General features: G+C 51.2%; 1 protein-coding gene across 1 annotated transcript in view; it reads left to right on the top strand.

Moving 5' to 3' along the window:
• Positions 1 to 2,054, top strand: part of LOC308346967 (rho GTPase-activating protein 8-like) — a gene marked incomplete at its 5' end in the record, with an annotated part of 40,276 nt that extends 38,222 nt beyond the window's left edge. The window contains one exon of the mRNA XM_080810125.1: positions 1,615 to 2,054. Coding sequence (XP_080666251.1) covers positions 1,615 to 1,836 — 222 coding nt within the window. The 3' untranslated portion in view covers positions 1,837 to 2,054. The remainder of the gene's footprint in view (positions 1 to 1,614) is intronic.
• Positions 2,055 to 14,067: the final 12,013 nt, after the last annotated feature.

Raw genomic sequence — 14,067 nt, 5'->3', positions numbered from 1 at the left:
GATCGCACTTTGAGACCCTTGATTACCTCTGCAGGGACCCTTTTTCCAACTGAGGTCGGTCACATCCTCAGGTTCCCGGTAGACATCTGTCTGGTGGGGCTGCCATTCAGCCCCCTGCACAGGGTGAGAAAATGAACAGCGAGGGAAGCACTTGTCCCGGCTTGGGGTCCGGGCTGGGATCCCCGCGCCTCGGGCAGGGAGTAGTGGTCTCTGAGGTCGGCAGGGAAAACCTCAATAGATCCAAACGGGCCGCTCCCTTTGCTTCCAGACCCACGATCCTTTGTCATCTGACCTTTCCTGGAACACTCATCCCTCCGGGCCCTTTGTAGACCACGTGCGGGGCAGGCATGAATGAGGCTGGTTTGGCCGTGGGGCTCTCAACCGCGGGGCACATTGTCCACCCACATGGCGACACCACAGCGGGGGCCTGCCCTGGGTCTTTGGGGCTTGTGCGGGAACCCTGCTGCCTGGCAAGTGGCCTGGGAATGTGATGACCAGTGGAGGGGAGGGGACCTCTGGGCAGGGCCAGTGTCACCTGTTGTCCATCAAACACCACCTCTTGGTTTTTGGGGGGTTTTGTTTTGGTTTGTTTTTGGGTTTTTTTTTTTTTAACCACCTCTTGGTTTTAAAAATAAGCTTCGGGAACTCTTGTCTGGCTCATTCAGTAGGGCAGGCCACTCTTGATCTTGGGGTCATGAGTTTGAGCCCCGTGTTGGGCGTAGAGATCGCTTTAACAAGGTGCGCCCTCTCGTCCTCCTCCTCTGTCACTTGACCTTGTTTCTCAGAAACCAAAAACTAAGTGATCATCATCTTTTTTTCTAATTTTTCATGAACTAGAGATGGGTTTATCTCTCTGTCCTCCACCATGCCACTGGCATTAATATGTCCCCTGGGGCTTCGCGCTGCATAGCCTTGGCCCCCGGGGGGCACCTGCAGGGGCTCGGGGCTGCGTGTGTCTCAGACACGGGGCTTGGGCGGGTGCAGCTCTCCCCAACCCCCCCAGATCTGTGCTCTCCCGTGACCCCCGAGACTCTGTGTGGCCTACTTCTGATTCACGGACGCCCCCAGGACCCTGGAGGCAAGGAAGAGATCAGGCTATACCCTCTGATGCCCCCCCTCCCCGGCCATCTACGGGCCACATGACTTTGAGCAAGTCCCTTGCGCCTTCTGGGCCTCAGTTTCATCTGTAAGATGGATGATGTATCCTGCTTTTTGGGGTTGTAAGTGCTGTAAGGCAAGCTCTTGCCCCCACACTGCCCCCGTCCTCCAGTGACCCCCGCGTGCTGGTCAGTCTTGACTGTGCCCGACTCGCCGGCCAAAGTGTGGATATTGGAGACGTGCTCTGGCTGGGTGACACCGAACAGCGTGCTTTTGCACCCACCATGCTGGAGCCCCCTCTCCCCCGCCGCCCCGAGGGGACCTCCCCGGTCCTTTGGAGTAGAAGACAAGACAGGTGCTGAGGCGATCCCAGAAGAAGCTCATAGACGGTCAGAGCCAGAGGGGCCCTCAAGCATCAAGCCTGAGCCCTTCCTTCTGCAGACGGGGAAACTGAGGCCCAGAGCAGGGAGCTGGCTGAACCACAGTCATTCACCTGGTCTCGTGTGTGTCCTCCAGGTGTCCCGGGAGTGCATTTTTAACAGAATGAACAGCTCCAACCTGGCATGCGTCTTTGGGCTGAATTTAATCTGGCCGTCGCAGGGGGCATCCTCCCTGAGCGCCCTCGTGCCTCTGAACCTGTTCACTGAACTGCTGATCGAGTACTACGAGAAGGTTTTCAGCACCCCTGAGGCACCCGAGGCCCGTGGGGAGCTCAGCGCCAGCACCCAAGGCAGGTGAGGGGGCGACCCCTTCACCAGAGGCGGTGCCAGACCCTCTAGGGGCCCCACCTTGCCCCCCGTGCCTCCACAGCCCCTGACGGTGGCCCGGACGCTCCGCTAGGGTGAGAAATGCCACATCAAAGTTCTGTGTGTATGTGTGTGTGCGCGTGTGTGTGTGCATTCACGCTCCTTGTGCTTTGTGAACTTGCCATTAAACTTCTAGCAAACCTTCCAGCAAACAGCCGGGGTTCTGTCTCTTGGCCCTTTGGCATGGTTCGGCGGGTGTCGGGCTGGCGGGAGGTCAGCTCTGGGGACACAGCTCCCCGGCAGGTGCCGCGTTCCCTTACTAGGCCGAGCGGGGCGCGCTCCTGGGCAGACAGAGGCGGCAGCACAGGTGCGTGTGGCTTTTGAGCCTTGGCTGGTGCCCAGAGCCGGTGTCATGTCCGAGGCCGAGGTCGCTATGGGAGGGCTCTGAGGACTTGTTTGGCAGAGGTTGACCATGGCGAGGGCAGAGACTTGGGGCCGTTGAGCGGTCAGCCTGCTGAGAGGCCCCGGTCATGTCCCAGCCCTGCAGTCTCCGGCGGGCTGAGCCCTCCACGCAGGGAAAGGCAGTCCCCCGTTTCCAGCTTGGGTACGGCGGAGCAGGTGCTTCCGCATTCCCAGCACAGAGCCCCCAGACTCACCCTGACTGGACAGGCTCGGGTCCCGTGCCCACCCTGACCGTGGCTGTGGCCAGGTCCACCCTGACTGGCCTGGGCCTGAGCCGTGTGCCCTGCCCCCACCTGGGCTGGGGTAAGGGCAGACTGGCACCCCCGGTGTGTCAGTCTGCGCGGGCCGTCATGACAACAGCACAGGCTGGGGGCTTCAACAACAGACGTTTCTTCCTTACGGGCTGGAGTCCAGAAGCCCGAGATCTGCGTGCTGTGCGGATAGGTTCAGGTGCGAGCCCTCTTCTGGCTTGCCTGCAGCCACCTTCCCCCGGTGTCCGTGCATGTCAGGGCGGGGAGAGCTGGAGAAGAGCCGGCCCTCTGCAGTCTCTTCTCACAAGGATGCTGACCCTCGTGGACCCAGGCCTGCTCTCATGGCCTCGTTTACCCTCAGTTACTTCCACTAGGGCCGCCTCCTCCGTTAGAGCCACCCTGGGGTTTAGGGCTCAACAGAGGAGCTTGGGGGTGCAGGGGCACAGACCGAATGTGACAGGCCTCCTGCCACCCTTCACCGAGTGCTGGCGACGTATCAGACACTGTGCTACGCGCCCCAAGCTCTTGCTGCACGGGGGAGGGGAGGGCTGCTGGGCGCAGAGAACAAACGTCCACTGCAGATTGTCCCATCCGCCTGTCCAGGTCCGGGGCGCGGTGCTGACCCCCACGGTGCCCGTGTGAGTCCCGGGACTGCCCCGGGCTCCGTCCCGGAGCTTGGAACGGGCAGGTGCTCCCTCTTCTCACCCTCGCGGTATTCGCTCCCCTCCCTGACCTGCCGGTGTGTGCTCTGCCGCTCCTCTCTCGTCTTCTCTGTCTTTGAAGAAGGGGACGTGTGACCTTGGGGCCATCTCCCGGCCCCTGTCCATGGACGGCAGACACGCCCCCCAAGGATCGGTTGGACCCAAGAGTGAGAGAGTGTCCCGCTCCCTTCTCTGAGCCTTCGCTGACACGGATCCGTCCTGTGTCACGGTTGTAGCACGACGCCCCTGCATCCTGGCCATCCGTCCAGTTCATAAGGACCCTGATCCCATTCAAGTCTCCAGACCAGAGGAGTTGCCTCAGGGTCACAGGGTGCTGCGAGGGGGTCCCTCCTGCTCACTGAACACGTCTTCCCTGGGAGAGGAAGGCTCTGTGGCGTCAGGTCACTTGTGGTCGGAGGCTGGAGGACAGCAGACTGGCGATGCGGGGTCATGGGCCAGCAAAGGGCAGGTGTGTCCGTCCACCGGGTCCCTGCTGTGTGTGGTCTGGTTCCAGTTTGCTCCCTGCCCCCAACTCTGCTCTGTCTATCCTGCTCCTTCCTGTGCCCTTGGCTAACCCAAGCCAGAGCGGTCCCCTCGTGCCCTTGCAAAGTGACCGGGGCTTCCTTCCTTTCCTGTTCCGCCACAAAGCCTTATTCTTTTCTTCCTCTTCTTCCTTTTTCTGTTTTTTCAAACCCAGCCCTCCTGCGCTGACCTGCCCCAGCCAGGCACAGAGAGCTGAGACCCAGCCCCAGCCTCTGGGGAAGCTGCCCGCCGTCTGCTCCCCTGCCCCGGGGAGGGGGTCTGTGTTCCCACAATTCAGCACAAGCCCAGAAAAGCCTCAGAGCTGTTGCCAGGGAAAGGGGAAAAAAACAAAACAAAACAAAACACAACCTGAAATAAAAATGATGGGTCCCTTAAGAGCGCACCGCTGTGAACAGCAGAATTAACAACGACATTAAATCAAGTCCGTGTGTTCTGCAGAAGGGTTTACGGTGTGGCGCGCGCGGCACTGAAACGTAGATCTCAAATTTCCTGACTCTGAGAGGAGGCCCCGAGACGTTTTCCTACGGCTGCTTTGAAAACCATCTCCCTTTCGCGAGCGATAATTGCGGAATCCCAGGTTCAGCACCGCGTGGCCTTGTCACCCTTCCTTGTATCAAAGCACCATTTCCCCATCAGTTCCGAAGCAAAGGAGAGCGATTACGGCGCTAATGTGTGGCAGGCACGTGTGGCGCATTTCAGCGTAACACCATGAAATGTGATGTGGAAATGAGGACTCCAGGGTGTCTCTGTTGACAGGATGTGTGGAATAAATTGTTCCAACATTCACTTTTGCAGGAACGACAAAGATTTTAAGTGACTCCGGAGATTAGGCAGGCTGCCCAGAACTTGTAGCTGATATCCACAATGAATTATTGAATCCCGTCCAGAACATGAAAGTCGGTGGCAAAGCAAGTGGCCGGCGTGCCCCAGAGAAAGCCAGGCTGCCGTCGCACCGCGGGGAGCCAGGACCGGGCACCCTCACTTCTGCCCCCAGCTGAGAGTCACAGCTCTGTGACCCTGGGCCAGTCATCTGGCCTGCACGGGGAGTTCAAAGTCAGAAGGCTCCGCCTCTGGGGCTTCCATCCCTGCCACTGTGGGCGGGTGAGCGGGGTACGTTCCTCGAGCCTTTTCTCGCTGGTACAGGGTGGAAGGCGGTACCCACTCTGCAGTCCCCTGTGTGCTTTCGAGCACCTGCTTTGGGCCAGGCAGCCCCCGTCTCACAGATACAGAGACGAGAGGATGCACTTCCTGCCCTCAAGGGGCTTGCAGAATGGTTGGGGAGTCAGTAAGCAAAGAAATGCACCAAGAAGCATATTTAGGGCTAAAGCAATGTGTGCAGGACACAGGCAGGTGCGAGGAGGGGACACAGGAGAGAGTCCGGGCTCCTCCCAGCTTTCTCCTCTTGAGATACACGGGCAGCTGAGGGTGGCGTCTTCCCTGACGTGGAGAGGTTAGGAGAGGAAGGGCAAGTTCTGCTGGTTTGATCACAAAAGGTCTGCTGTTGTGTTGTAAGAACCGCTGCCCAGAAGGGAGAAGAAACTCAGTGACAGGAAGTGTAGAAAGAGGTGAAAATCATTTGAAAATTTCCTGCCCGTAGATAACCACTGTTCTAATTTTGGGAACGGGCACTTTAATCCACCGCCGGTGGAGGTACCCGTTGGTCCGGTCACTTCGGAGAGCAATTCAGCAAGCTGGTGAAGGTGAAGCCGATCCAGCAACCATGTGTCCAGGCAGGGAACCGAAGAGGTCGGGGCAAGAGCATCACCGCGGTGTTCTCGTCAGAGCAAATGATTAGGTGCAGCCTGAGCGTCCGTCAGTAGAAGAAACGGCAGATCAAAGACCTGCATCCACGTGACCGAACAGTAAACATGAACGAGGTGGATCTGTGTGTCCCAGTGTGGGTAGATTTCTGAATAGTACATTGAGAGGAGGGAAAAAACCAGAGAATGGTAAATGCTGTGTGTTCTCACTTGTGTAAAGCTCCGAAAGGTCCCCATCCTACATGCAGTTCATGAATTGTACAGTATTACACTTTTTAAAGAAGATTTTATTTTTAAGTAATCTTTACACCCGCCATGGGGCTCAAACTCACAACCGCAAGATCAAGAGTCGCATGTTCCACCCACTGAACCAGCCAGGCGCCCCAGTGTTACACTTTTTGAACAATATACGTAGAAGATGTCTTTGCAAAAAAGTGAATGGGCAGGAGACATGCCAGATTCCTCAGAGAGGAGAGGAACCAAAGGGTCCTTAACTGTTTCTGTCATGTTTTATCTACGTAAGTGTTCTGTTTCCAGTGTGGCTGAATCGCGCCTACAGGACTTGACCTTTTCACAGACAACATTATGAGCTCTGGACAGAACACAGAACAACAAACAAACAAGAAAGCAAGCAATGACTTGAAGGCCCTGGAGAACGAACAAGGACAGATTCCGGAGGGAAGTCCACACTTAGAAAAGTCAATGGCACAGATGAGCTTCCGTTATATAGCGTTGAAGCTGAGCCAGAGCGAAGTTGGCACTTCTGTTCGAGCGCCTTTATCTCCAGTAGGAATTCACAGTCTCTTTGGCCTGAAGAACAGAGGACAGAGTTTGGGACAACAACAGTCACTAGAAAGTGGGTAGGGAATTCCACACAGGAGAAAGCCAGCTCGGGGGAGCCTGAATTCTGTGCATGCACTCTGCTCAGAGTTCTGCCTGATCCCTGAGCCACACCTGTGTGGGACAGACACCAGCTCTGGATAAAAGACCTAGCCTGAGGTTTGAGCTCCCAATAGACAGCGTCTGTGGCTTGACTCCAGCAGAGCCCAGAGCCTCTGTGACGTAACAATGTCCAGCACCCAATGAAAATGAGTATATGGAGAACCAAGAACATGTAGTCTACTCTGAAACTATCAACAGACACCAACCTTAAAGTGATACAGGTGTCTGGAGTGACTTCAAGTATGCTACAGTAGCGATTACACACATCCTCAGTATGTAAAGGAAAATAGGCTTACCATAAGTGCAAAGATAGGAATCTCAGTAAAAGATAAACATAGAACTCATAGGAAACAAAGAGGGAATTCTAGAAAACCAAATACAGTATCTGAAATTACCGGGAAAAAAAACTCCCAGAAGCAAAATAAAAACCGGTTGTGCTTAACAGGAGAGAGTCGGTGACTTTGAACATAGCCCAATAGAAATTACACAATCCCATAAAATAAAGAGTAAGCTGGGAGCACCTGACTGGCTCAGTATGCAGAGCATGTGACTCCTGGTCTCGGGGTTTTGAGTTTGAGCCCCATGTTGGGTGCAGAGATTACTTAAATAAAAAAAAATAAAGAGTAAAAGGATTGAAAAAAAAATATGAACAGAGCCTCAGGGACCTGTGGGACAATATCAGAATATTTTATGTACATGTAATGGGCGTTCTAGAGAAGAGAGACTCGAGCACAAAAAAAAAAAAATTAAAAATTAATGGCTGAAAATATTTCCAGTTTGGTGAGAGACATAAATTGTCACTTTCAATCATCTGTGAACCCCAGGCTGGATAAATGACAAAGGAAACTACACCCAGGCGTGCTATAGTGGGCCTTCTGATAACCAGAGATAAAAAGGAATTTTTTTTTAAGATTTTATTTATTTATTAGACAGAGATCACAAGTAGGCATAGAGGCAGGCGGGGGGGGGGGAGCAGGCTCCCCACTGAGCAGAGAGCCCGATGTGGGGCTCGATTCCAGGACCCTGAGATCATGACCCGAACCAGAGGCAGAGGCTTAACCCACTGAGCCACTCAGATACCCCAAAGAGGAAATCTTGAAAGTATCCAGAGAAAAACGAAACAGAAGACCAGCAGTTGAGACTAACTGACTTACAAGCAGAAACTATGAAGGCCAGAAGACAGTGGAACAATATCTTGTTCCAATACGATACTGAGGAACAGTCCGAAAAGAACAACACTGCATTGCTCAGAGGAGGGGAAAGTGTCAGAACCTGAATTCTCTGTCAGCCAAAAATGTTTAAGACTGAAGGTTAAATCAAAACTTTTTGGAGGGTGGGGTGAGGGGGTAACAGGGTGATGGGCAGTAAGGACGGCACATGTCATGATGAGCACTGGGTGGTATACGCAACCAATGAATCATTGAACACTACGTCAAAAACTAGTGATGTACTATACAGTGGCTAACTGAACATAATTTTTTAAAAAGACACCTTTTTTTAGGTAAAAGAAAACTAAGGAATTCTTTTCATTGGCAGACCTGCACTGCAGAAAAAATGCCAAAGGAAATTCTTCAAGGTGATAGGAAATGAGAACAGATTGAAACCTGGATATTTTGGAAATGATGACGATCCCTGGAAATGGTGAACATCTGGGTTATATAAAGGAGTCCATTTCCCTCTTAATTTTAAAGAAATAAACAGGGCTGTTTAAGGCAAAAGTTATTAAGTTGTCTTATAGGTTTTGTGATAGATGTAGATATTATACTTACAGTAGCTGTAGCATTGGGTCCAACAGGACCAAAAAGGTCCTTAACTGTTAACAGGGGTTCAGGGTTTCTACCTTTTATGTGGAGTGGGACAGAAGTCATCGCAAGTAAACTAAAAAGGTACAGGTGTATGATAACCCTGGAACAGCTCCCAAAAAATAATACAAAAAGATAACAGCTTCAAAAATAGGTGAGTTGCAAGTGAATTCCAAAAAAATTTCAAAAATCCAAAATAAGGCAAGAAAGGATTAACGCAAGAGCAGAAAGACAATGGACAAACAGCAAAAAAATAATGAACCAGTAAGCCTAAATCCAACCATGTCAGTAATTATCTTCTAATGTTAGTGTACTGACAGTTACGAGGAAGGGCAGATAGTGTCAAAATGGGTGTGAAAGGTAGACGTAACCATGTGCAGTTTATTGAGAGAGGTTGAAGGTGGACAGAAGCAAAGACATACCATGCACAGTGATCATCGAAAGCCCAGGGTTTCTCTACTAATAATATATAAAATAGACTTTACTTTTTAAGGAACTTAGGTTGGTTTACTTTTATTTTTCATTTTTCTGTTAAGTTTTTATCTTGACTCTGGTATAGTTAACATACAGTGTTTCAGGTATATAATACAGCAATTGGGCAATTCTATACGTCCCCCGGCGCCCAAGTGTACACTTTAATCCCCATCCCCTATTTCACTCAGCCCCCCACCCACCTAAAACAGACTTTAAGACAGTATTACTAGATCTAGATGGCCTTTTTATAATGACAAAATGGGTCAGTTTATTTAGAGGACGTGGCTGTCATAAATGGGAATGCACCTGATAATGGGATTTTAGATACCTGGAGGAAGAAATCCCACAACAGATTTGAGGGATAAGCAGGCATTTCCATAATCATGGCCGGAGATTTGGGCACCCTATCTCAGCAGCTGAAAGACGGGCTCAACAAAAAGTTGGTAAATTAATAGATAATCTGAACATTACCTATCGCCTTGACCTCCGTGATGCTTACACAGAGCTGTCCCCAACAACAGAAAATGTACTCCTCTGACCTGCACACGATGTGATCACCAATATAGACCAGATTCTGGGGCATAAAATAAGTTCCACTAAGTTCAAAAGATTTGAAATCATGTGACTATGACAATGGGATCAAGGTAGTAATAAAAATCCTATCTAGGGAAAACCTAAATATATGAAAAAAAATTTTAAAGAAAGAAAAAGGAGCCACGCTTCTAAATAATTTAGGTGTCAAAGAAAAAAATCATAGTGGAAGTGAGAAGATAATTTGAACTGAAGACTCATGCAAAATATCAACATTTGGGGGGTACCTGGGTGGCTCAGTGGGTTAAGCCTCTGCCTTTGGCTCAGGTCATGATCTTGGGGTCCTGGGATCGAGCCCCGCATTAGGCTCTCTGCTCGGTGAGGAGCCTGCTTCCCCCTCTCTCTCTGCCTGCCTCTCTGCCTACTTGTGATCTCTGTCAAGTAAATAAATAAAATCTTTAAAAATATATATATCAACATTTGGGAAACAATTAAAAATGGTACTTGGAGGAAAATCTAAATGCTTATATAAAAAAATAAATAAAAATAAAAAGTCTAAAATCAACAACTAATGTTCTAACTTAAGCTATATATATGTATATACACATGTATATATTGTATACTGTATATGTGTACACACACACACACACACACACATGTGTATGTGTATATATGTGTGTGTATGTATATTTGACCCCAACCCTGGTCACAGCTGATTGACCGGGGAGGTGCTTCTCACCCTTATGAGCCAATCTGATATACATGTGTATCACAGTAACCCATTCAGTAGAGAGAAGAAAATAATAACAGAAATAAACAGAAAATTAAAAACTAGAGGGAAAAAAAGAAAATTAACAAAGCCCAAAAAGGTAGCTTTTTGAAAAGATAAATTCAGAAACCCCTTTCTAAGCATATTAAAATAAACCCCAAATTAAAAATGAAAAGGCAGTTATCACTTTGGAGTCTGCAAATAGTAAAATAAGTAAAAATATTATGAACGATTTCATGCCAAAAATTCAATGTGGATGAGATGACACATTCTTTGAATAATTCAGCTGAACTGAACCTGACCCAAAAAATGGAATGTAGTATTCTAGTGGCCTTGTATATTAAATACATGAAAAATTTTTAATTACAAAATATCTCCCCACAAATAAAACTCCTGGCCTAGATGTCTTAACTGGTGAATTCTAACAAACAAAGATGTTCTATCAAAAAGTAGAGAATACTTTCCAACTTGTTTAATAACATAATCTGACAAAGACTTTGCGAAGACAAACATCTATGGATCTATATCCCTCACAAACAAATACAAAAATACTTCATGAATATTAGCAAATCCAGTAAATCAATATGAAAGGTAGTATACAATGACCAAGTAGAGATTACTTAAGGAATTCAAGGTTGGCTTAACATTGGAAGATTACTATAACTCACTGTATTTACAGAATAAAGGAGAAAACTCACGTGGTTTTAAAGAAATGTAGTTATAAGCATTTGGCAGAATTTAATAATCAGGATTTTTTAAAAATTTAAATATTTATTTTAGCAGGGAGAAGAGGGAGAGGGAAACTACAGATTCCACACTGAGGGTAGAGCCCTACAAAGGGCTCGATTCTATGACTTCAAGATCATGACCCCAGCTGAAACCAAGATTGGACGCTTAACCCACGGAGTCACCCAGGCACCCCATCATTCAGGATTTTTTAAAAAAATGTAAGCAAACTAAGAACTCTCTTATCTGCTAAACAATATACTTAATGGTCAAACTATTGACACTTTCTCTCTGAACTCAGAAACACCAAGGTCCTTAGTCTCACTAATTTCATTCAAATCCTATTGGAGGTACTGGCTATTGAAATAAGGTAAGAAAAAATAATAGGCACAAAGATTGGAAGTCAGAGTAAAACAGTCTCTGCAGATGGCATCATTGTTTATGTAGAAAGCCAGCTAGGATCCACAAAACAGCTGCTGTAACTAATGGGTATAGCAAGGTTTCAGAGCATAAGGCGTATCAGTGTTTGATCAGGGAAAGAAACCACACAATAATTTGAAAAGTTAGTACAAACAACCACGAAGTGTAAGCGGGCAGGGCTGCATGGGAGGAACCAAGGAAGATCCAGTTTGGGAGGACTCCCCCTCCCCGTGGCTGGGATGCAAACTCCTTTGGACAAGATGGGGTCATGGCCCTGTGGTTGGTGGCGTGTACCGGCTTGCCTGGACAGAGCTGCTCCACAGTCACTCGGCGTGCAGGAAACACCCGTGTGGGTTGCTGGTAAGCGGAGGCTGGTGGAGAACCACACAGAGGGAAGTGGAGCTTCAGTTAAAAGTTTAGAAGCAAAAAAAAGAGGCAGAGAAGGGCCCTAAGTGTTCCAGGCTCACATGGGCTTTGAGGGCTGGCAGCTTCTTTCCTGATATGTCAGTGAGGGGCCCGGGAAGCTCTCTGACTGCACGGTCTGCCTTGTACGGCCCCTCCTCTCACCAGCCCACAGAGCCGAGCTGGGCCCAGCAATCTCGAGTTTCAGCCAGTTCCCCAGGTAATTCCAGTGCTCACTCAAGTTGGAGAACTGCTCCTCTAGAATGACCTTAAAGGCATGCCTTTTGTCCAAATTTTGGGTAATTTTTTTGATCCCCCAGAAAGGCTGGTCTAATCATTTTTTTTTTGTTATTTGCCCAGATCCGATTCTATCCGTGCAGGAAGAGGTGTTCATTACCCCATGGGAACCTCCTTGTGAAATCCATGCAGTTTAGAGCCATGCCCTCCGGTCAGCGGCTAAATCAGATGGTTCGCTTGTGTCTGGAAATCATGTAGAGAATCTAGCGTCACATTTGCAAACCCCGCACCTTTGGCCCATCCTGGACCTGAGCGAACTTTGGCATCACACCCCCGTCTCTCTGTCGTAGGCACCTGTGTGCACACACGCGTTTGCACACAGGCACACACGTGCACACACAGCGGTGTGCTGGTGAGTGTTTCACTACCGGCTCTCTAGGAATATCAGGCCCCGATCTGTGGTGTGTGCCCGTTCCTGCAGCATCAGGGCGCTCGCCATGGACCGTTTCAAGCTACACACGAGGTCACCGGACACGGATTTGGGGGGAGATGCATACGAGTGGTGGCCCTTCCTGGTCAGGCTTCCTCCCTTCCAGCTCTGGGGCGGCTGCCAGGGCCCCACCAGTGGAGGCAGTGAGGACCACTCTTGCTGACTTAACCCCGGGCAAGGGAGGAAGCTGGGAGTAGACCTTAGCCACCCATGCCCTCCTGCTGCCAGCCCACCCTTCCAGGGCCCCATTGTCCTACACCACAGGGAACCGCCTACTGCCCCTGGAACAAGTTGATCTCTGTCACTTGACCTCAAAATGGACAGTTTGGAGCCGCACTGTCCTGTAAGTGGGAGGGAGTCCCTGTGTTCTGTGTGAGACCAGGGACCCTTGGGGGTGGGTGCTGGGGCTTCACCCTAAGGAAGGGGGCGAGTGCAAGCCCCGGCCAGCACCCTCCGAGCCTGGTGTGGGATCCTCCCAGGGGTCCTGGATTGGGGGAGGGACCCCGTTGCACCCAGTTGCCTGTCGTTTGGCTCTGTGGGTGGTCACATACTCTCTGGTCTCAGACTTCTCCCCGGTATGTGCCTGGGAACCCCCGCGGGCGCCCCAGCCCCATGCAGAGTGCAGTCACCAGAGCCCATCCAGCAACACCACCCAGTCACTGTCGGTTGTTTGGGGAGCCTTGGGGGATTCTGAGAGCTGCGGTTGGGGGCAAAGCCGAGCTCAGTTTAAGAAGCGCCCTCCCCCCACTGGGGACACACATGGGCAGGGGCTGGGTGCCATGCTGGCCTGAGTGGTCAGTAGTGCTTAGTGGGCTTGTGCTCCTCTATCTGTCCCCTTGCTCCTGTGCACGGCGTCACCCCGGGCCTGGGTCGCCATCCGCAACCCCAGACTGGCGAGGTGGCTGGGTCAGGAGTGTGTCTGCTCGTGGCTTGGCAGAGTGGCCTCCAGCTGTCCACCTGTGCCCCGAGAGTCCAGCGGGAAGAGAAGCAGAGGTGCTGGGAGCGCGGGCACAGAGCCACAGCCCAGGCTGAAGCCACCTGCTAAGTGTGTGACCTTGGAGCGCCACTCCAGGTCCCCGTGCCTCAGTGCCCGATGAGGGGCTGTGACATGCCTGAGTGGGTCCGAGGAGGGAGCCAGGCAGGGCGGGGCGGGCCCAGCGCAGGCGGGCCAGGGAGGGGGCTATGCGGTGGGCCGGCTCCGTGGTGTCCCCAGCCCGTGGACTGTGTGGGGGCAGAGGAGGCAAAGGGGGTGGCACTGAGCAACCCAGGGGCGGGGCAGATGCCGGAGGGAAGCAGATTTCAGACACAACCCGCAGAAAGGCGCTGAATTGCGTTCTGCAAAAAGAGGTCGGAGTCCTAACCCCCAGGACCTGTGAACGGGACCTTATTTGGAAGCGGGATGACTAACTTTACGTGAAATCATGAGGGTGGCCCTAGTGCGTGTCCTTGCCCTTGTGAAGGAAGGAACTCCGCCCGAGACACGCCCACGGCGGCGCCACAGGAAGAGGAGGCAGAGATGGGGCGATGGGTCTGCAGGCTGCAGAGCGCCGCAGGTCACCGGCGAGCTGCGGGACAGAAAACAAGAGGACACGGGGAGAGAGGGCCACCCACACGCCAAGGCGCGCCTGAGTGGCCCCAGCCCCGGGCGGGGGATCGGCCCAGCTCACGCCTTGAACTGGCAGAAAATTCCTTACTGTGGTTTAAACCCGTGGT

Source organism: Martes martes (assembly GCF_963455335.1).
Source record: "Martes martes genome assembly, chromosome: 8".
NCBI classification, from domain to species: Eukaryota; Metazoa; Chordata; class Mammalia; order Carnivora; family Mustelidae; genus Martes; species Martes martes.
Note: the sequence above shows the minus strand (reverse complement) of the source record. Positions and strands in the feature narration are given on the sequence as shown.